At 39.6% G+C, this 23,965-nt stretch overlaps 2 protein-coding genes across 2 annotated transcripts in view; one reads left to right on the top strand and one right to left on the bottom strand.

Annotated features, from left to right (window-relative positions):
- TG (thyroglobulin) overlaps positions 1-23,965 on the bottom strand; it is a 147,979-nt gene that overhangs the window by 39,809 nt on the left and 84,205 nt on the right. The window lies entirely within an intron of this gene.
- SLA (Src like adaptor) lies at positions 1,658-23,105 on the top strand. The gene is made up of 8 exons (XM_051778581.1): positions 1,658-1,834; positions 6,817-6,910; positions 12,204-12,303; positions 15,555-15,641; positions 16,965-17,068; positions 18,522-18,653; positions 20,198-20,330; positions 21,260-23,105. The coding sequence occupies exons 2-8, from the start codon at positions 6,850-6,852 to the stop codon at positions 21,477-21,479; spliced, it is 837 nt and encodes a 278-aa protein (XP_051634541.1). The 5' UTR covers positions 1,658-1,834; positions 6,817-6,849; the 3' UTR covers positions 21,480-23,105.

Here is a 23,965-nt window from a genome sequence, read left to right as displayed (position 1 = left end):
AAAGCCCCACTTAATTCGTTTAAACACTTTCTTCCATTTAGATGTAAACTCTATCCTATAAATTATCAAGGTATTCGCTGAATGCACTGAAAGGTTAAACCAGCTCTCATCATTGCACAAGAGCACGCAGCCCCCAGTAGCAGGCAGAAATGACATGGAAACTGAGAATTCTATTTACCTCCCTCCACTGCGAACTCATCTGTTCCTCTACACGCACGGTACAAATGGTGTCTGAGACTCACTGAGTTTCCAGGGGACCATGTTCTATCAAGCAAGTCCAACCTGTCCTTTAGTGTGACCAATCTTTCCTGCTCAGTCTGAGACCTGCCCCAGTTCTGAGTGCACTTTAGGATGTAATCTCACTTCTTGTAAAGGCACAAAGACCATCAGAGTCAGTCTAAGGCAGAGAGTGGTGAAAAGGATCAGGAAAAGGCTCTGCCTTTTCCCACATGCAAATCTCGCCTAACCCATGATATTTTAGTAATTCCAGAGACACTGTACATCAGTTCAGTGAATACCATTAAGGAACATGCACGTCCCATCCTTGAGATCTGAAGAAAGCAATAAGGTCCTAGACAAATCAAAACATAACTGGTAGGGGTAACCAAGGGGTGTTATAATAAAACCAGCTCCCAGAGCACTGGCTACAATGCTGTCTAAGCTGTTTGCTGTAGACTGATTTGCTTATTAAGCTCCCTAATGCTTTCCTGTCCCTTCAAACTGAGGACTGCTAGTACAGCCCATCAAAGAGAAAGGATATTCTCCTGAAACTACCATAGCTCCAAATTTTGGCATAGCTTTGGGATTTGATCAGTGTTTCCTTGTTCCAATAACAATTACACAACATTTCTTAGTTTTCATCATCAAACAGACTGGCATCACAATAAGCATCTACTTGAAGCTACTCTGGTGCAAAGTAGGAAGTCTCCATGGGCTTGCTCGGTTTTCTGTTTTGGTTTGGTTTTTTTTTATTTATTTTCCTATACAACATCAGGTATACAAGCTTTTCAGACCACATCTTGATTATAAAAGCAAAAGGCAAACATTAATAAATTCCTTTGATTTCTATTCATATCCACAGTACTATATTCTTCAGTGCCCTTAGTGAGGTTATTTAACAGGCCAGTATCATGGTTCACCCACCTCAGACACTGAGATGAAGAAGGTCCTGAGGCTTCTGTATTTTGTACAACTGATGTGAAAATGGGTTTCATAGACAGGCTTTCAATCCCTATTTCTTCATTGCTGATAATAAGCTTCAATTATTTGCAGACAGAGGTATTTTTGGGTACAGAAGCAAAGCTTGCATTCCTATTCAGACTCTATAAGAGTGAAAACAATGTTTTGTGCCTCTTCCTGTCTGTGTGAAAAAAATAGCAAAACTACATAAAACAAAACAGTTGGGGAAAGGGGATTACTGGATAAATAAATTTGGAAGAAGAAAAAAAACCAGAAACCGTTTTTGTGTAAGTAATGTAAACCAGGTTATTTTTACTCATTTTTTATATCTGCTAAAACCAGCCCCGATGCAATACGTTAAAAACCTCCCTGTTTTTCTCAGCCCATAGATAAAAAGTGCCTTCAGTAGTGACTTGCAACAGGAACCTCATCTGTTGCAAACACTTTGAGCCTTCCTTATTTCTCAGAGAGGAAGTATGTGGCCTGTTTGGCAAATGCTGCTCTACATGACAGCATGAACTTCACAACACACTCATTCGACCGGCTGCTCCTCGACTTGATCAGCTAAACCTTGCTGGCAGCATGAGAGCAGTATTATGACTACAGCTTTTTTCAGAAATACTGCAACCTGGAATACCATGCCCAGCATTTAAAGGTAATCATTGCTCTGATAATGTTTTTGATTATCTGCATACGGGACCAAATGTTTCAATTTTATTTATTTAAGAGGGAGTTCTATTTTATTAACAATGACAGTATTCAGACCGTGGATTTCAAGTACCACCAAAGGTAGAAATAGAAGAACCTGCCTTGATCCTTTTCTTAAGGAATGATACTAAAGATAGAAGGGACAAGGAGTATTTCTGCTGAAAGCTTACAGTAAGATAGATGCTTAAGCCGTTATGCTGAAGCAAACTGAGTTTTATTATAACCCAAAATATGAGCTCACAGATTAGTGGGCTTTTTATTCAAAGTGTTAGAAGTGTGTATAGTGTGGTATTTCTGTGTTGTTTCATGGTTGCATGTTTCTGTGAATTACTCTGATCAGAGTATTATGTTGTTCTTTCTAAGTGTAAAGGTACAAGTGCCTCAAAGCTGAAAGGATGTTCATTTTGATTGACAACAAATTAAGGGAAATTAACCAAAAAATATACAGCTTCTGAAATCTAATCTGTTTTTTTTCCCCCACATGAAAAAATAACAGGATGCTGGTGCTTTCATTTTCAAGCCAAATGGGATTCAGACATTGCCTGTGAACCTTACTGAGAATTAAATTGTAAGATATTGGCAGTATAGATGTGGATGTCAGGAAGTAAAAATAAAATTGGATATAGCATCACAGGAATGATGAATGTCCTAATTTTACTAGTCTGCAGTATTCCTTGTAGAGGGGCTTTACTTGGGTGTTTATTTGCCTTTTTATTTCTCTTATTTTTAATTTCTTTATATTTAGTATTCCACCATCATTTAAAATATAACCATGAAAAAGTTCTTCCAAAGTGACAGACTTTCCTATGTTCTACACAGAGACGGAAGGGGAAAACTGTACTACAGGTTTTGGGGACCCCTGATGTAGGTCAGTGGGATTCCAGTCTTGACAGCTGAAGAATTCGCATCTGTTGAGAGTTTTGCCACTGATAAATAGGACGCAGAGCAGGACAGAGACTTCAGATGTTTCCTCACCTTCCTTTTGGCAGCAAAGATCACTAAGCACTAGTAGGTGTGTGTGTGCAAACAGTTATGGCTGCAGCAACCGCCTTTCCTCGAACAGCATGTGCACAAGTGGAAAGGGGAGGGGAGGAAGGACCAATGACTGGAACACTGTAAATGTGATCTTAATGGTTAAAATCAAATTTCCACACAAGCCTGAGGAGGTGGCTGGTGAGCGGGTAGAGCTGCAGGTGGATTTTGGGCTGCAGCCCAGCCGCCCAGCGGTTCCTCTGAGCTAAGCAGCAGTTGCATTCCTCCATACAGGGCTCGAGGTTGATAGGGTACAGTGACTTTAGTGTCTATCATTTCTCCTCAATTCTTCCCAAATCCCCCTCAATGAATTATTTCCTTTGGATCTGGCATAATTATGCGCTTCTATGACAGAGGGATGCCACCTCTACTTGTATCCCGAACCCTGTCATCAAGTTTAGATATAAGGAACGACGTTTTTATGGTGAGGGGGGTGAAACACGAAAACAGGTTGCTCAGAGAGGTAGATGCCCCATCCTTGGAAGCATTCAAAGCCAGGTTGGAAAGGGCTCTGAGCTACCTGATCTAGTTGCAGATGTCCCTGCCAGTGGCAAGAGTGTTGGACTAGGTGGCCTTTAAAGGTCCCTTCAATCCCAATTATTCTATGATCCAATAAGTTCAAGTGAGATTCAGTGCCTGGAGCAGATTTGCTATTTCAAAAGATTATCATCTGTAAAACTGTTACTGTTCTGCTATTGACTTCAGTGATAAAAAATGGTTTAGCCACAAGATCTCTAAAGCTTCTGGTAAGTGCAGTTTTGCAGGGTGTCTCCAAATTTCAGAAAACCAACAAAAAATTTATCATGTAGTGATACAGTGCATTTATATTGTGGTGCCAACAATCAACACAAGCATGAGCTACTTAAGCCATTAAGTTCCATTACTCACTTGAGAGTAAAGTGCACCTTTAATCACTTCCGTTAAGTGAATCAACAGCAAGGGTCGCAGCTTTCCATTTGTTTATTTTTATTGAACGCTTCTGCCATGGTTCTAGAGAACATCTTGAACTCTCTATGACTTTCATCTCTATCTAAGACTTTATGCTACCAATGGCAGTGACGGTAAAAGAGCACGGAAAATGCAATGAGATACGGCAAACGCTAATGACATCAAAGTCCAAGACGTCATTGCTCTTCACTGTTACTGAAAGTACTTTATAACATTCGTATTTTCTGGAAGTCAGATTCCTCCACACCTAAAGCAGCAGCATGGGGCTGCATGCTCTGTCCTGATGACTGAGGTTCTTAGAGAAGAATGATGCCTGAGGGCATCGGTCTGGTGCGGCAGAAGCGAGCCAGGCCAGTTTTGGATGCATTCTGCAAAAATACAAAGTAGGAACTTGCCTGTTGTCCAGTATTTAACCCCCTGGACTAGACAGTGGTTTAATTGAAAACTACATATAAGAAAACCTGCCAAAAATATTTCAGATGTTTTTAAAGCAACGTTTAGAGTCTCTAGAAAAAATGAAGGTGCCATGGTCAAACATGCCATGCTTTTAGAAAGTTTGTAAGCATAAGGTAAAATTTTCAGAACTCTTTCTATCATGTACAAATACTACCTATCACTTTCCAAAGTGACTCAGGCACACCTGAAATTAAAAATAGAAAAAACGCCCTTGAAAGCACTCGGTCACAAGTCTGACACTAGTAGGATGACTTGCTTTCCTGGCCCTCAAATACCAAGACCCAGCATATCTGGGTACATAGAGGGGTGCACAGAGGTAGGACCCTCACTTTTATTTTTTTTCAGACCTTTGGAAGACAAAATTTGAGCTATTCTCATCTAAATAACAATTGTATGTGTCAAAATTATATACAGGCATAAGATGTTTATGCTGTTATTCTTGCCATCTATCTGGAATTGCACAATGCTTTTGATAACTGCAGCTCAGTTACTATACATTGAGCAAGATTTGAGTTTCCCTTTTAAATTACTGCAAAAATGCAGGTACTAGAGCGCAGAGCTCAGCAGAGGTTACCTGTCCAGGTATTTATCTCACTTCCCTGGTTGACTTTTTCAGTCCTGTTGAGCTCTCTATTGCTGTGCCCAGGAAAATTTCTGACTAATTTGAAGATGAGCCAGGAACATCTATAATATCTGTAGCCAAAGTACTGGCTGCACTACTTCTCTGGGTATACTTTTTAATGGGATACAACTGAGAAAAACATTCAGTAAATTAATATTGGGTCTTGCAGAAAAATATTCATAGTTAGATCAGGAAATTATGATCTTGCAAGCAGATAGTGCCTAAAAAAATGAATTCAGGTTTCAGTCTTGGTAATTTAGGTGCATTTAAATGGAGGAAGATTTTTTGCTTTCTATCAAAAGGGATCTTTTTTTTTCAAATGTGAATACCCAAATAGCTTATTTAAATTTATGACTGCTGTTTTATTCAGCTTCTAGACTTGTTCTATCAGCCAGTTTTTTGTTCTTGTGACAGTAGATTTCAGACGCCTGTCAGAAACACTGGCACAGCTGCACCCTACAGATGTGCCACAAGCTCGTTCTGAGTGCAGACAGCAAAGGGGTAATGTGCCATTTGGCCAGAGAAATAGAGAATTCTAGCAAAGAGCCTTTGGGAACAAGCACTAAGAAGTTTGGAAATCAGATGAGGTAGAGTCAAACTGTGCACTACCATCTGTTCTAGCACTGATCTCCTTGCTTCGATAAAGGACGAATTTTCTTTCCTTTGAACAGCATTTTTTTCTGTAGGGTGTCTTCCTAAACTGGCTGTAAGACATAAAAAATTTATGGTAATAATCAACATACTCAAGTTCTGCCAATCTTATTCCAAAAGACAATTAGTAATAAAGTCTTGCTGATGTTAGCAGTTCTGCTTCTCAGAGCTGACACCTCTCCAGTTGACATCAGCAGGCTCTAGCCTGCATAAGTAAAGAGCAGCACACCAAAGTCAGTAATCATTTTTTAAATACTTAAGCTAGAAAAGACAAAACCATGCAGAATAGCCACACTATGCTGCTACAGCTCCTGATATCATTTTCACAGGGCAATGGACAGAAATATATTTTTGAAAAAATAATTACCCATTTGCTGGTGTTGAGTTACTTTGCTTTAATGTACAGTTTTAAATAGATATAGCTTATTCTCCCCTCCCTCTAAAAATATACCATAGCATGAGACACCTTCCACATCCAACGGGTTTTTCTCTCAGTCCTCTGTCAGGGAGAATCAGAATGGCTGCAGCAAAGCCATAAGAAGGAACTATTCCTCTCACAGTATTTAGTTCCACAATTGTCTAATATTGTTTCTTGTACATCCACCAAAGCTTTTTAAAACAAGTATCTGAAGAATTTGCACCACTGGCTTTATGCTGGAGGACTGTTTTGAGATGAAAAAATTTTTAGGCAAGGTGTTACTTTAAAAAAAAAAGTAAAAAAAGAAAGAAAAAGGAGGAAAAACGTTGTCCACATTTGCTGAGAACACGACTGCATCAGAGAAAACCTAGCAAGCAACATTCTATGTGTTCTATAGTAAAGCAACACACGCACAGTGCTGGAAACCACCAACATCAGCCTAAATAGATCCTTTGTATTTCCAGAACCCCAAATGCTGAAAAGAATATTTTGTATATGAAATGATTGTATGGGCATGGCTCTGCTGTTACTTCCTATTGTGCTGAGGTACTGGTAATGGAAACTTTTACTACATCGTGTTCTTCTGAGCAACTTCCCTAGTTGTGGTTTTCTGCTATTCCCCTGATAAAAGCACTAAAGTGGTGAGAGTTTAGCAAGTATGTAAAACTCACATGAATTTGACACAAGAGCTCTCAAAAGCAAAACTGTATAAAACTAGAGACACTCAAACTAGGTCATTTCTCATCTGTTGGCACAGCAGGTGTTATTCTGATGTTAAATTTCAATACCTCCTTTGATTTAGTTCCGAAGAACTTTGGTGGCATTAGAGAGCGCAATGGGAAATACTGTGAAAACTCCAAGACCATCCGAAGAAACAAACATGCTGAGCCAAACGGGTAAGCACTCATTTCATTTCTTTCAAGAGAAAATGATGTTCGAAAGATATGGTAGATTCATCCATGTGTTTTCCTTCACCCGCCTGATGTAGTAAGAGCAGACAAGTGCATGACTGATGTGGGAGAAGGACTTCCACTAGACAATGCTTATTTTTAGCTACATTCTAGCTCATTTTCCAAGAAGTACTTTGACAAAAAATCCTAAATGTTAAACTTATTATTTGCCAGTGATCCTTGAAAGATGTTCCTTCCAAATCAGAAAGCACGGAAACACCACTTCAGAAACCAGAAATTCTGTATTTTGACACAGATGCATGGGATATTTTATAAAAATTTGTTCTTGAAGTTTGGGTTTCCTTCATTTAGGGTTATAAATTTTAATGATGTTATGCTTGCACTGAACTTCATGCCCACCGTAGCACATAACCAACTTGTCGCCAGGTTTATTGATAAGGGTTATACAGAAATACAAGTTTCACAAGGGAAGCTGCCAAAGGTGACTGCAACACATCTGCCCTATGCATCCACATGTGAATAAATCAGGTTGCAAATCCCTCCCTGCCTCTTCCATAGGCTGGTAGAGGTCAGGTATCTGATGGGGAAAGCAGGAGGGATGTCATGACCTGCTGCTCCAAACTGTGAGTGAGTGGGTGGAGAGTCAGTGCAGCCTCAGCTCTCATGATGCAGTGAGACAGGCAGCTGGCACAAGAGCTGCAATAAATCACCCCCTGAGGGTGAGGAAGAGAAAAAAGTTTTGATTTTTAGCTTTGGGTTTGGGGTGGGGGTTTTTCAGTTACTTTTTTTAGAGGGAGAAGGCATTAATCAAAATTTTTGGGGTTTCCATGAAAGCTGATCTGGCTGGCTGCTCATTATTATAAGGATAGGGAATGAGTTTGGTTTCATTACTGCTGCAAGGAAACCAAGCCCTTCTTTTAGCATGGTCAGGAACCAGCTGATATGAGCAGCCTTGCAGCCCTAAGTCCTAATACAGCAGAGACAAAATATGACTCAGAGGCCCATAACATAAAATGACAATTTTTAATTTTTTTTTTTTTTGAGAGTGCCTTATGCTGATATTCCCAACAACTGCTGCCACGAATATCACAAATAACCATCCAAACAGAGACATGCACACACTCGGAGCAGGACTTCACTGAGGAGCATGCCATGGCTGTGACCAAGTTTGTACTGTTCCTGCACATGCTAAAACTCAGGATTTAGCAGGGCTAAAAACAACTGCATCCCTTCCTGCAACATAAACGGAACACACCCCTAAAAGATAATTCAGTAAACATTGATAGGACAACAATTACAAGGGGAAAATATCCATTTAGAAATTCATATCTCAATCTACTTGCACTCTCCTTCACGTCTAGAACACCGAGAAAGGCGATTTGTTAATCCTGACTGACCTCCTGCTAACACCTGGGGAAAGAACAAGTCTCCCATGGCTGCAGTGGCATCTACCAAGGACACAGGGATGTCTTGGACACTCTCACAGCACCAGACACCTATGCTGAAACATTCAAAGGCAGGGTTTTAGCCACAAAAATTATCGGAGTGATGGAACACCTCTCCTATGCACCCTTTTAGCAGCGCTTGTTGTCATACAACAATGGGTGATGGTTTTAAACTAAAATAGGGTAGATTTAGACCAGATATAAGGAAGAGAGTTTTTACAATGAGGGTGGTGCAACACTAGACCAGGTTGCCTAGAGAGGTAGTAGATGTCCCACCTCTAGAAACTTTCATCAGGTTGGATGGGGCTCTGAGCAACCTGATCTGGCTGAAGATGTCCCTGCTCACTGTAGAGGGTTAGACTAGATGACCTGTAAAGGTCTCTTCCAAGCCAAACTGTTCTATGATGATTCTATGATTTATCAGCCTACATAGCTCTTTAGATCCATCTCTTAGTCTGGATCAGACCAGCATCTTTCATAATGACTTAGATATTGCTAATGAAAGTTGTGAATACAAACATTAGTACTGTCCTGCAAATCCTATGGAAAAAGACTTCTAGAAATGAACCTGGTACTCAAAGCACACGTTGGGATCAATCCAGTGAGTGTGTATCTGTTTGTCTTCCTGAGCAGACCAAACTCCAAATCACATTACAAAACACAGAAGATTTCTGCCAGGCCAGGAAGAGCCACCTTTGATTTAACTGAGGCAGAAGATCCAATCCACAGATTACAGTCGAAATAGTTATTAGGAAAAACAGGTTTGACACTGGTTCATTTCAGTAAGACTGAATAAAATGAAGGACTGAAACAGAAGGGAAAGAATGAAAGGAAAGAATGTCCAGCAAAAAGGGGGAAGAAACAGATAACCGAAGTCTGCAGACTTGATTTGCAGTGTGAATGTGTTCATCAAACACCTATGAGCCCTTGTGCTGCCTGAAAGCTGCACTGAAAGCAAGACCTTGTGCTGTCCCCACTACCAGTGCACCAGTCTTGATCCCAAGAAAGGGAACAGTGTAAAAGCTGCATTTCCCAAGGAGGCATTTGGACTCCAAGGATAACTGCACCCACCTGACAGCACATTGCACGGGCATCCCTGGCATAACCCAGGTATTGATAACAGTAGCCAGGGCAGCAAGAGACCAGCAGGGATTGTGAGCTCACCCCCTCTTCTCTCCTCCCTTGGGACCCTGAATCAAAGGTTAATCCCTACTGAGCTGCACTTCCATAGTTCTTAGTTTCCAAGCTGGCTGGTTCAGATCTACTTTGGGCACCAGAGTGTGACTCTGCAGCCACACCTTTCAGTGCTGCACAGACAGTCTCTGAGATGCAGAGTGCCCTCGTTCACCCCCTCTGGTACACACCATGCCATAAATTATAGTATTTCTGCTGCACAGTAAAGCTGGATGATGCATGAAGTTCATGCCCAATACAGCCATGGACTACACCAGTGCACAGCACAGCAGGTTTTTAAGGGTGATGAGCTGAATCTGGATGCTCTGCCTGTGCTCTTCCTACACTCTTATAATGTTTCTTAGTCCATTCACGATGAATAATTTGAAGGATGCGATAATCAGTCTCACACTTTGCAACACATTCAGGGATGCAGACATCTAAAATTAGCATGTGTTTCACATTCATTTCCTACTCTTAAAAACCCACTCAGTATTAACACCTGATTCAGTGGAAATGATTGTGCTTCGATCTTTCCACTCTAACTTTTGATGTGTTCCATTTCAGAACCTACACTTGCACTGCGGAGGAGAACTTGTGTTAGAAAAACTTAGCCAAATCTTTTTTCTTTTACAACTAGAAAGTGTGGGGAACTCATCAGATCAAATCTATTAGATCACTGAGTGGAGAAAGAGTGTAATATGTTTAGTTCCTGTTTCCAGTCTTTTGTGTTTGTAAGGAGCTAGTCTGGGTTCTGTGAAATGTTGTAGAGTACGGTGGGGTGCTTTGAGTGACCAAAAACCCCAGTGAGGTTTGATTTAAACACCAATTAAAACAAAGTCCTCTTTGTGAAGAACAAGGAGCCCTCTGCACTTTAAGTATATGTAGTTTAAGAGGTAACATTTGCATGGATGTGGAAGCTAACACTATGATGAATTCCCTCCTTTTCAGAACTATAAACTGGCATGCAAAATTGAAACAAATTAAAGATGAAAGTGTAAGCAAAGTAACACAGGTCTTGCTAGAGTAGAGAAAAAGTCACATACTCTACAGTGCGTAACGAAATGCAAACCACCAGTACACAAGGAAGAAGAAAAGCACTTGTTTTCTGCCCTTTCAGTATGGAAACAGAACATTTATAAATAAACAACAGAACTTTAAAAAAGGCATTGCTAAAGACATTGTCATTAAGGTCAAAATAATTATATTCCATGTAGAACTGTTGTCTTACAACCTGCAATGAGAAATTAAGTGATGGCACTTTATCCTCATTTTGTAGTTCTTAAAATGTACCTTCTGGCCTGTATTTGTAGCCCTGGGTAAAGATTTTGTTTTGTCAAAAAAAGACTCTGCACCAATGCTTAAGTCTTGTTAGGCCTCAGGTACTAAGTAGTTTCATAGACAGAGAAACTGTGACCTAAGTTTTCTGTGAGGAACAAGGAAGCAATCAAAGGCTTAGTACAGAAGTTCTTCAGCAGGGTTGAACTAACTGTATAATAAATTACAGTAGATTAACCACAACAATTGTCTGTACTGGACTAGTCTTGTTTAATTCAGTCACACTAATCAACTAAGAAAACCATGGCAATACTAATACTAAACACACTGTCAAAATAATCATAGAATGGTTTGGTTTGGAAGGGATTTTAAAGATTATCTAATTCCAATGCCACTGCCATGGGAAGGGATGCCAAGCACATCAGGTTGCTCAGGGCCCCCATCCAGCCTGGCCTTGAAACTTCCAGGGATGGGGCATTCACAACTTCTCAAAGCAACCTGTTGTGTTTCTTTTCTGCATGTTTCCTTCAGCCTTTTATTGTTATCAGTGTGAGTTGTTTCTAAGGCCCTGAGACACGCAGGCTGAAAACACAGAGCCAGTTTCAGCATTCATTCAGGATGTTGCACCTAGGTTTCCCTAAAAAGTTGTCCTCCTTAAAGAGAAGTTGGCAAGGACTCTATATTAAATGAGAAAAACTAACAAGATACTGAAGTGTGTCTAATTCTCTGTCTAATTACTTTATCTCCTACCCCGAATTCATTCCCATTTTTGCACATGTTGAGCTACAGAGAGTCCAGTTTCCACACAAAGGGGAGAACAAAGTGCAGTGGTTGTTCATCAAGCTCATTTTAAAAAGTGATGGAAATGGGAAATATTGGCCAGACTCTCATTGACCTCGATCTAAACTAATTTCATACCTTTGAAAAGGATCAGTGGTGCTAAATGATGGAACAATTCAACATGCATCTTCCTTGTCTTAAATATAATGCTACAAAACTGTAGTTAGAGGCAATTACAGTGCCATTAGACAGTGGCATTACTCAAACTGCGTTACTTCCTAACACTATAAATACTTACTAATTTTTCTAGTTTCAAAATGAATATGTCCTTTAAATATGGTAATTACTAGAAAAAGTGGTCTAAATTTAGCTGCTTACAATTAACCAAATTACTTTTTTCATTTCTAGCATCTTCACCTTCTTCTTATAAAGAAGATAGTTCTAGGTTCACCTTGAGCTCTTTATGTTTACCAAGTGACATTTCAGAGATTTTTTTTTCCATTTGATCTACTACATAAAATATATCATACTTATTGAAAAATCCATTTCTGTTTCAGAACTCTATCTCTGTTTTAAGTGATGTTTTCCTTCTCCTTTAATAGGCCAGGAGAGTGACTTCCTTGCTGTCCTGTACGATTATCCTTCAGCAGACATAAGCCAACCTATATTTCATGTAGGGGAAAAACTACGTGTGCTATCAGAGTAAGTTGATCAATTTATTTTTAAATTAGGTTTTATTACAATTGATGCTAAGTTCTGTTTTATGCACCTGGTCCAAATTGGATGCAGTTCAGCAGAACAGAGTTCAGAATTTTCAAGGAAGGATGCTTAGCCATGGTGTAAATTTACCTGTGTTTTAAGAATTTGGGATTACAGATTGCTCTTTGATTCTTAGATTCCTCTAACATGGTTACTTAAGCTGATTCAGACACTATTCTAAAATAGGACTCAAAACAGAAATCTGCTTTAAAAAAATGATTTTCAGAAGGTATTCCCCCAATGTTAGTGGAAAACAGATTAAGAGCCAAAATAGTTTGAATCACATAAAATAGGAAAATAATTCTGAAATTCTATATGTCAAATGTATCTTTCATTTTCTCTCTCATCCTTCTTAATCCAACAATCCATCATGATTCAGTCTCAGAATTTCATCCTAGATTTAAGGCAAATCTAACAAAAATAAAATAAAAAGTAGCACTTTTTTCCTTCTTTTTCTATTTTTTTATGGATTTTGCATTTTCTTAGTGGGGAAAAATAAAAGCCAGTGGCTTCCCAGTCAGTTCCAAAATTTATCAGCCCCAGAAGGAGGCAGGCTTAAGAGCACTGGTTGAGACTGACCTTGAAATGAAAAATGGAAAGTTAGCAGCCCTGATATTCTTTTATACACAACTTGTATTGGCACACAGTGACCTCCCAGAAGCTGATTGGCCTCACAGCCATGCTTTGCACTGCTCAAAATGAAATGAAAGATTTCATTTTTGCAGCTGGCAGAGCAGATGGATTCAAGGAGAGACCAGACACATTCATAGCGGAGAAATCCTCTGAGGACTTTAAATTCATAAAATAAATTCTCTACCTGAGAGAGTCAAATGGTTGGAGGACAGAAGTAGTCAAGAGAAGTATCATGGATGGTTGAAGAATTCTCAGACTCTTCCATGACCTGCAATGGCCTTTGTCAGTCACAAGACACAGGGCTGTGTGGACCTTTGGTCTGACCCAGAATGGCTGCAGTTACGCTCTGCTTTCGCTGCTTCCCTGAACCTAAAGGTCATAAGACTGTACCACTAGATAAATCTTCTGCTGAGAGAGAGTTTCCCTAAACCAGGGGGATTCTGCTCTGGTAACTTCCAGCAGTTTAAACCTTGGTCCAGTTTGCATAACATACATGACATGGTACAACTGCTTCAGCTTGGAAATTCCAGCTTAAAGCCTCAATCTCAGTTTTCACCAGCTATGAGCCCTCACACCACCACACAACTGCATATGCCTGTATAAATGGTAATTATATGTGTGGCATATCACATGCATACACATGCTGCAAAATACAATCTACTGGAAGAACAACTTCTGAAAGAACACGTTTTTGCAGCAGAAGCTTTTGGCATGTTTGCCTGTTGTGCAGTGATCAAGAGCTTCTCCTGACAGTAAATAAGAGGAAAAGCAAGCCTTGATGGAAACTTTCCCCTTCCTGTTTTAAATCATGAGCTTGTTCACAGAAGACAGTTCAATGCCCTATGCAAACCATAGTGTCCTAATGAAGGACCTGTTCTTCCCTACTGGGGTATGTGCTGATATTGGTAGGAACTATTTGACTGCAGCATCTTCCTGCTCATAAGCTGTAGGCATACTCTTCTTCTCAAGTCATTAAAATAATTACAGTAAAAAAGAAGAGTAGTATGGCAGGACCAGAGCACAGGTGATGAGGAGTCACCACAGAGAAGTCAGCATGAGCAGGGAGCACATACTGCTTTTACAAGGGCAGCTTTTCAGCCTTCTGCCAAAGCAACGATGTGCAGCAGCAATCAGCCCTACCAGTCCCGCCAGGAACATGATATATGGAATCTACATAGGAAACACAAGTCCTCACAGATATTTGTGGTCGCTCTGGGTTGGCAGGATTGGATAAGCACCACTGACACAGTTTCTCACTCTCCACACTTGTCAGGCACCTTTCATTACCAGATGAACAACTGCATTTAGGTGGCAGCAGTCAACCCAAATGTCCTCCAAGATCCCCCCTCAGATTACATAATTTCTGTAGCTCCTGCCCCAGGAGACGTGTGTTGCTTTGGTAATTTTAATCATCACAGGGATTTTTCAGAGTTAGTAATATTAAAGTTTGGAGTACAGGAGATGATGAGTCTCTCCAGTTTTTTCTTATTGCAATTCTTGGTTCTGTCTAGGAGAGTTGTGAGGAAAAGAAGACAAAAATAACCTAAAATTCTTATAGACAGTTTCATGTCAGCTGGAAAACCACAAACAAAACTTGTGGGGGCCTGAAATTTCCAGCTCCAAGCAGTAGATACTTCTCTTTTTCCCTCAGCATAGACATTCTGGACCATGGTCCCAGTGGCTGTAACTCATGACATTTCACATAAGAGTTTTCAGCTCAGCTGTTTTGACATACACTGAGACTCTGGTCCGCAGTCTGGACATTATTTGAGAACCTTTATATGAAAACCAATATTCAAACACAAGACACTATTATTTGGATTTAAACTCTTAAAGTGAAGGTGGAGAGAACCCATCAATCATCAGCATCCTTGCACTATCACTAAAGCTCTGCAGCATCCCTGTGAAAATTTGGTACCCTGGATTTCTGAAGGTATTCAAAAGCCAAAGCCAGCATTCCGTATCACAGCAAAAAGCGAAGATATATTGGTGAAAATACATATGTCCAGTCACCTGGCTTCAGCTACAAGGTCTTTTTCATTGGAGTCTGGTCTGCAACTCATTGAAGACAAGGAAAAGAGCAAACCACAAACCAGGTTCTTTTGGACTGAAAGCCTGTTCCAAAGCAAACACAATCCGTTTCCCAAGTACCTCTATCCTGAAGTTACAGGAGTAACTACAGGGCTGTCCAGACACAGCACATTCAGCTGTAAATGGAATATCTTGGGTACAAGTACAAGTCTAGCTGTGGGAAGGCAGAGCACAGCATGGTTTAACCACTAAGTATTTACCCTTCTTCTTCTAACTACAGAAAAATATTTTATTACTTACGTAATTTAAATGGAACAAATGTAGCTTATTTCTGTGTCCAAACTTAATTCTTGAGTAGGTTTAGAAATGGAACAACTCTAAATGGAACGAATTTGGGTCCCTTTCTGAACAAATAGGTTCAGGAGCACAGAGAGAAGGTTACAGGCTAACCTATATGTCCACTAATTTCCAAAATGAGGAGAAGCATCTGAAATGCATCTGAAAATATCCCTTCTTTTGCTTTCACACAGTGAAGGAGGCTGGTGGAGAGTCCACTCCCTTACAACAGGTCGAGAAAACTATATTCCAGGAAAATATGTAGCAAAGGTTTATCATGGGTAAGTTAATGCATTTCCCACAGCCTTTCAACACTATGTTTCTACATATACTGCTCCAATTGGTTATTCAGTGTCATAATCCAAACCATGGTAATAGTGACTTGACAGACAGAAATTTTATTTATTGACAGTCTAAAATAGCTCCTTTGAAAACTGAGAACATCAAATCCACATATAAATTTAGATTAAATGAAAAGGAAAAAATCTTTCTGTTAAATGCTGGAAAGGGCCAAAGCCACCTCAATTGTCATAGAAGATATTTAACATACTTCCATTGCATGAACTGATCTCTAATTTTAAGACATTGATAAAGAGAGCCTATTTAGAATGAATTTTTAATATTTACAAAGAGTAAATTTTAAGCTAGGTTTTCCCATGGAAAACAGACCAAAAAGAACAAATAGAAACACTAATAAGTCATTCAAGAATGTAAACTCTCTCACTGGAAGAACTAAGGAAATTCAGAGATTTCTTGTTGCCCTGGACACCACTCAGGGGAAAAAAAGAACATTAAAGCACGCACTGAGAAGTTTTCTGGCAAAAGTTTTAATACTTGCCTAATTTTAGGGATATGAACTGTGAATTTCACTGTGAACTATGCAAGCGCTTTTATATCCTCCTGAAACAGAGATGCTTTCCCAAAGACAGGGCAATGCTAATGGAAGCTACTGACTGAAACCTTCCCCAAGAGCATTTTGATGACAGCAGACTAGACCAAACACATGAGAACAACTTTAAAATAAAATGCCAGTAACTCTAGATCAGCTGAGCAAACCCAGTTACATGGTCAGACACTGGCTGTGGCAAAACACAGCAGTGCACCAAGCTGTGGTGAAAATTAGTAGGACTAATTCCTTTCTCTACAAAGTTGATTAACTTAAATGGCTGGACTGTTCCCTAGAAGAAGTAAAATAATTCTAACTTATCTGGGGTTTATTTATGATACAATTTGGGGTTAATGAAAGTGGTTTAAATGAAAAAGAGAGATTTAACTAATGCTACAGATGTCATCAATATACCATATGAATCAGTCCCTAGCAATTCAGATCAAGACAGCTCAAAAAGTTTTGTTTTCCTTAATAAGTCCAAACCTTATTCATTCTTCTCTTTGCCTCAAAAAAGTTAATGGAACTCAAAACCAGCAGAATTTTCTCCATAAACTGGGGAAACATGCCTGAATGTAGTTCAGGGAATAACTGTAGAAAGCCACAGTGTTATTTTTGCAGTCACTTTTCCTGGCTAATGCAGCACATTCACAGCCACATGCTGCTCTCTGTTTCACTGCTGTCCAAATTTCAGAATTTGTTTTTTCCTGCTTCACAGCTGGTTATTTGAAGGGCTGGGAAGAGAAAAAGCTGAGGAACTTCTACAGCTACCCAACACCAAGGTCGGCTCCTTCATGATCAGAGAGAGTGAAACAAGGAAAGGTGAGAAAATATAATTTTTCCCCCCCTTGATCTCATTAACATTAACAGTTTTACAGCTTATTAATTCACTCCCTGTCCTGCTTCATATGGATCAGTCCAAACCCAGAAAATGCAAAGGCACCTAGTGCAGCACACCATTCTTTATCAGTCACCTACATTTTGAGCAGTGCTGGAAAGAGGGTTAGTGATAGCCATGGAAAGTTCCACAGGCATCAGCACAAACAAGATACAGTTGTTTAAACACTATTATTTACTTTGGTCTCATACAAACCTTATGAGGCAGTGGGACTTCTCAATTTTGTTTACTTTTTAAAAATGAAATGCCTTCAGTTTTGTTTTCTTTCTCTTGCTACATGGGTATTGTACTGTACCAACTTTATACTTTTATTCTCTTCAATGACAACATAGAATCCTAGAAACCCTGAGTTGGAAGGCACCCACAAGGATCATTAAGTCCAACTCCTGGCCCTGCACAGGACCACCCCAAGAATCACACCATATGCCTGAGTGTTGTCCAAATGCTTCTTGAACTCTGTCAGGCTTGGTGCTGTAACCACTGCCCTGGGGAGCCTGTTCTAGTGCCCAACCACCCTCTGGGTGAAAAACCTTTTCCTCATTTCCAACCTAACCTCCCCTGGCACAGCTTCATGTCATTCCCTTGGGTCCTGTCACTGGTCACCACAGAGCAGAGCTCAGGGCCTGCCCCAACTCTTCCCCTCACGAGAAAGTTGTAACTGCAATTAGGTCTCCTCTCAGTCTCCTCTTCTCCAGGCTGAACAGACCTCTCATGTGTAATGTGCTGTCTTCCTTTTCTGAAGCACAAGAACATATCCTAATGTCATGACACTACGGTTAAAAGAGAATAATAAATCATCTACTCTGACTTCTTGTGTACCACAGGCCAAACAGTTTTTTAATACCTATACTAAATTCAAAGAAATTTCAGATTAGCATTCAGTCCTTGCCAATAAATGCTGCATAACAGTTTTAAACAAAGAAACAGAAAAATCCAAGTGGTCACCTCCTATCTCCTGCCAGGACTGCATTATCAGGTCTCAGCTACTACATGAATTGAAGCTGACTAAATCAGCACATACCAGCCTGTGAGTCTGATCTCCCTCTTCAGCAGAAGGCAAACAACTTCTGCAAAGGCCTATTTCCTTTACATCATTTCAAAAGATCCCATACCAGCAAAAATACAGGAAAAGCACACCAGAAATTTTAATTCAACCAAAATCTCATGCCCTGATGTTGTACTCTTTATTTTTCTTAAGTATATATAAAAAGTATATTATATAAGTAGAAATTAGGATGGTCACTCAGGTTTTTTCAGATTTTTCTGGGATGTTTTGGATAATGGCATCATATCTTACAGATACTCTGGTCGTAGTCACACTTATCCACCCAGAACTGCAGCTCTACTTTGGTGTAACTAGTTCTTCTCTTTCCCCAGGGTTATATTCCTTGTCAGTGCGACACAGGCAAGTGAAACATTACAGGATCTTCCGCCTTCCAAATAATTGGTATTACATCTCTCCACGTCAAACCTTTCAGTGCCTTGAAGACCTGGTCAATCACTACTCAGGTAAAAAGAAGTATAGAATAAACCTACTGTCCACTGGCAACTGTAAAACTATATATCAAAGGCCCAGAACAAGAAGTTTTGCCTATGTCCAAGACTTGCAAATACTGCCACAATGCAATGGAAAAATTGTTGGCTTATAGTCTTTTACTTTATTTCTCACCCTAAACACAAATATGCTGCCCTTAACAGGACAACTGAAATCAATCCAAGAACTCAGCTAAATAAAGTCAGATAGGCTTGTATTGGTACATGATATTGTATGTCCATGTCAATAACACTATTTGGGCCAAACACTAGTGTCTAGCACTTCCCTAGAGAACATTCAAATACAGTTTGGAGGTCAGCAGAGGTCAGGAATGCCCAGCCCCTCTCAGAGCACACAAAGTCAAAGTTTGAGCATATAAAAATGTTCAGCTGTATGGATGCCATGTACCCATGGTTCTGGCTTCCAGAGCCAAAGTACAGCTCCTGGGTCACTGTGTTTACCAGTATGAATATCTCTGCCATTTATTTGTTTATCATATAGACAGGCAGATAGCATTAGGGCATGCAAGACAAGATTCTGTAATCACATTTCCTTGAAGAACCACTACAGTACACAATGTTAAAACAGAAAACTCTCAGAAATGTTGTAAGCTTCTTCCCTATCACTTCAGAAGAAGAGTATGGCTGGAATTTATCAGCAGAACTTAGCTCAAGGAGCTCAAACTGTTAGCTCAAATCTAGATTCAGCTCTCACTGTTACTAATATCAGTCCAGTGGATGACACTTGTTTCAATGGCAGTTTTCCAGATTTATGGCAATTCAACCCGGGTTCAGAGAGACAACTTTACAAACTGCACAGTTAAGTGGCTGCAGTTACCATACATGATAATGAGAACATTTTAAAATGAGGAAGGAAATTGCAATAAATTAATTGCCTAAAAGTTACAAGAGAACAATAGGTTCTGTGCTTTAATAAGCAATGGGTACTCTGTAATTTTTAAAGTGTGAAGTTACCATACCTGCATATTTCATAGGTAAATGAAAAAGTGTACTTTTCAAAGTATGAAGTACTTTGTACTCTGCAAAAACAGTACTCTAATAAACTGGGGAGAAAAGTCATATTCACATTCAAAACATGCAAAAGAAATGTTCAAGTCCAACAATATAAACAGAGGAGTAAGAATTTGGACAGGATTTTTATTTTTATATTTATATATATATGTATATATACATGTATATATATGTACATATATATATATGGTTCATGTTTCTGCTCTGTCACAAACTTCCTTCTAGTCTCTGAGTAAGTCACTTTATCTTTCTGTGTCTCACTTGTACTCACTTGTACTCACTTGTTCCTCACTTGTACTGTATAAAATATACTCTGTGATAAATTAAAAGGCAAAGGTATGAGGAAAGGAAAAAGTTAAGCCTGTGTTACTGTGTCCTTGCTGAGAACACACAATTTACTGAGTCCAAAACTGTTTATCTGAGCATGTGCCAAGGAAAGAAAACAGTGTCAAACACTAACTGTCTGTGTATTCATTTTCCCCATTCAGAAGTTGCTGATGGTCTCTGCTGTGTCCTCACAACACCTTGTCTTACCCAGTGCACTAACAACAACACCATGACGAATCCAGTCCCTCCTGTGGTCATGAGGAATAAAAATTTCAACTGGAGAAACATTCACAGGTACCACATTCAACACAGGCTGCCAGAAATAACAAGGGTGTTTTCCAGTCCTTGTATATACTTGTACTTGCAACACAGAAGATACAGCCATTTCCTCCTCCTGAGACCAGTTTTACAGATTAGACAATCTTCTGGCAGCAAGTTAACCCATGAGAACTGGATGCCCAACTCTCTAACTGATAATCTACACCTAACTTCAAAAGAAAGTATAGTTAGCATTTAATCATTTCTGCTATCCAGCTATCCACATATGCAGTCCCCTTGGGACTCCTGAGTCCTTTCCAACGAGGGGGCAGGAGTAAGAGCCAGGTCACAAAGCCTGGTCAGATCCACCACCACTGGCACACCAATGTGCATTGGCTTTCAGGTGAGCCCCAACAGAAGGGGTTCCCCCTTGTTCACATGGTGACCATCCATTAAGCAGCACAGGTGCAGTGAACACATTATCCCAGACCTATTGAATCTCTCTCAACACACAGCCCAAACTGAAGTTCATGAGATTTCTAATATCACAACTGCAACTAGAGAAAGTAGGTCAGGTTTCAAAAGCTGGGGAAACAACCACCCTCAGAAACAAATGCGCCTTCTACTTTTGAAGCGCAAATTTCCCTCCACTACTCGTCCTTCACAAAACATATTCATGCTTACAAAGGCAAGAAAATTTTGTGCAGTATTGAGGTCATTTTTCCTACAGATTAAGAAGAGAGTATAGTTGCTATTTCCTTTTCAGATGCCAAAAAATATTAAGATATTACTGTTGTACTGGTTTTTTTGAAAACTGCTAAGTGACAGAAATTTTCAGTGATTTATGAGGCAGGAATTTTTTTATACAACAAAAATAACATTATTAGGTTTAACAACTGTTAGTAGTATAACAATAGGCTCAGTCCAAGTAGCTGAAACAGTAATAAGATTTTGTTCTTTTAAAGGCTGGAGGTGACTGAAGATACCAAAAGCACTCTGGCAGCAATGGATGACTCTTGTCTCAGCTATGGCCTGAGGGAAAGTATTGCTTCCTACCTCTCCCTAACAGAAGATGACAACGCTTCTTTTGCAAGTGCCAGAAAGAAGAAAACCCAATCTCTTATATACACAGGGAACAAACGTAAAAGTGCCCTTCACTTGCCACCTACGTACTACGAAGACTAAATATAAGACAATCAGGGGGAAAAAACCCAACAACTGAAGTGTTAGAAGAGAAATCCAGAGCATCCCGTGGTCCTGCAGTCCTTCAACAGCTAAGAAATACAGGCACCCCAGCTGGTGACCCAACTCTAGAACTTCTGCATTTTCTCTTCTGAATGCTACCCAGAGACTTTCTCAAGGGTGTTATCTCAGCCACAGCATATGCTGGGAACGTCTCCAGTGCACCTGAAATTAGAACTGGCTCACATACAGGATAAACTGAGATAGACTCCAAATCAAAAGCCAGGTGAGGCAGGTGACTCTTCAGCAAGGGTGATGCCCAGCACTGTACAAAGATGACTGCATAGGGAAGGACTAACTGCAGCTCAAGAACTGAAATTAAGTCTTGCTCTGGTATTCTCCACAAAGCTGAAAACCACCTTCACAAAACCTATCTACACTGGAAAAAGAAGCCTTTTTCTTCTCAAGGCAGAATTATCCACTGTCATTAACAATGGGTCAGAAAGTTGTCAATAACTTTAAGAAAGCATTTAACACCCAGCATCCAAGAAACATCTGATTATATTGACTCCATACTTACTTTTTAGGAGAAAAAATTAAAATCATTGACTTTGCAAGTTGCATTTATATCATCTGCTGGCAATGGCCTGCAGCATCATAAAGTAGTCACAAAATTAAGAGCAGGCTTAATTCACTGAGAAAAGCAGTTCCTGCTTATCCCTGAGATGGGAGTACAGACTTATCCAAACATGTAACTCAGCTGCTCATAGTGTAGCAGATATAAAACAGAGAACAAAGAGGGGGTTAAGCGAAAAGGAAAATGTGATAATATTGTGCCTAACTGCAAAGGTTGGTTTGCAAAGGTGTGACCTTTTATGTGTAGAGGAATATATTTTAACTTCATCTTCTGAAGTAAGCCACATATTTATGTATAATATTTATATTATTAGCAGTTTTTAAAATAATTAAACTAAGAGAACAAATCACTAACAGTGGAAGTTAAAGATTTTTCCTGATTTCTTGTCTGAAGAGAGTTATGTCAAATAGTAATAACACTTTTCATCAAATCACTTAAAGATTAAAGGGTTTTCTGAAATTTCATTAATTTTTCTACATGTATGTACCCTTTGCTAAGGGGATAAAAAGCAGGTAGCATGTTCCTTTGAACTTGCCTCATGATTGCTTTCGAAATCAAGCAATAACTCACATCTGAGGGTGTAAAAGTCCACAACTTACGTTCTCAAGCTGACGTATTTTCAGTCCAATATTCTATTGAACCTTTTTGTGCAGATTTGAATAATGAAGATTTGGAGAAGTAGAGAACTTCTCTACTTCTATGTGTGTATATATATATATATATATAAATATCACCTGTAAACACATCTGTATGCTCTCTTTGCACTAGCAAGAGAGATTCATAGATGAATGTATTTCACAGCCTATTTAAACACATTTCAGAATGTACAGGATGAATGTAATTGGCTGGTAAACATTGAACTCCAAAAAGCAAAAGAAACTCAGAAACTCCAGGCATTTGCATAATCTCATCACTGTTACTGATCATTAATATGTTACAGTGACTGCATTTTATCCATGAAATATATATGGGGAGCATTACAGATTTCTAAGTCATGACTTGTATTTATTAATTAAAATAATATCCAGTAGTTACTTTGTATTACTTTTAGAAAAAGAAAAACCTAGTGTGCAACTAGTTCAAGCACTCAGTCTTGCAATGCCACTGCCAGAAGGTATCTTTGATGGAACACAACAAAAGAATCCAAGAGCCCATACAATTGGCAGCACTTGGAACATGCTCTGTAAGAAGTGTTGGAAGGGACCTCCAGACATCATCTGGTCCAATCCCTGTGTTCCAACAGGGCCACCTTTAGCCAGTTGCCCAGGACCATGTCCAGATGGCTTTGGAATATTTCCAGGATGAAGACTTCACAACCTCCCTGGGCAACCTAGACAGGCACCCGGTCACTTCCCTGGGCAACCTGTGCAGATGCTCAGTCACCTTCACAAGTGATGACATGAGAAGGTGACAGAAACTAACTGCATGTGCCATAGGGATGGCTGCATTTTACAGATGGTTTTGGGAGAAATTCTATGAGGCCTGGTTGTTTCTCACAAATAACTGAAAGAATATATTTGGGACCTTTAGGGAAACACAATCTTGCAAGGGCCAACAACACCGAGGCGATTCTATACAAATCTGAGACTACCTAAGACACGATATCAGGAATACCAAATTTGGGTAGGGATGTAGCAAAACTGGGATCACTGGAAAAAAAGTAATCAGAGTTGGTTGATTTGTTTGAGAGGGAGTGAGCCTGGTAAAGGGGAAGAAAAGGAGATGGCAAAAGAGGAAAGAAAGGGGATCTAAAGTGTAGTTAATCACCAGGATCAGGGATATTTATAGTCCACGTCAGACAGCCCTGCACCTGACTGCAGTAGTTTCAGAAGGGCAATAAACCTTCTCTTTC

The sequence above is a fragment of the Manacus candei genome, unplaced genomic scaffold (assembly GCF_025592945.1).
Source record: "Manacus candei isolate 608988 ecotype Guabito, Panama unplaced genomic scaffold, ASM2559294v1 h1tg000013l, whole genome shotgun sequence".
Lineage (NCBI taxonomy): Eukaryota > Metazoa > Chordata > Aves > Passeriformes > Pipridae > Manacus > Manacus candei.
The sequence above is the reverse complement of the archived record's forward strand: the minus strand, read 5'-3'. Positions and strand labels throughout refer to the sequence as shown.

Coding starts and splice junctions, on each gene's coding strand:
- SLA (XM_051778581.1), top strand. CDS start 6,850: ATGGGAAATACTGTGAAAACTCCAAGACCATCCGAAGAAACAAACATG. Junction 15,642..16,964: donor GTAGCAAAGGTTTATCATGG/GTAAGTTAATGC, acceptor CCTGCTTCACAG/CTGGTTATTTGAAGGGCTGG. Junction 17,069..18,521: donor AGAGAGTGAAACAAGGAAAG/GTGAGAAAATAT, acceptor CTCTTTCCCCAG/GGTTATATTCCTTGTCAGTG.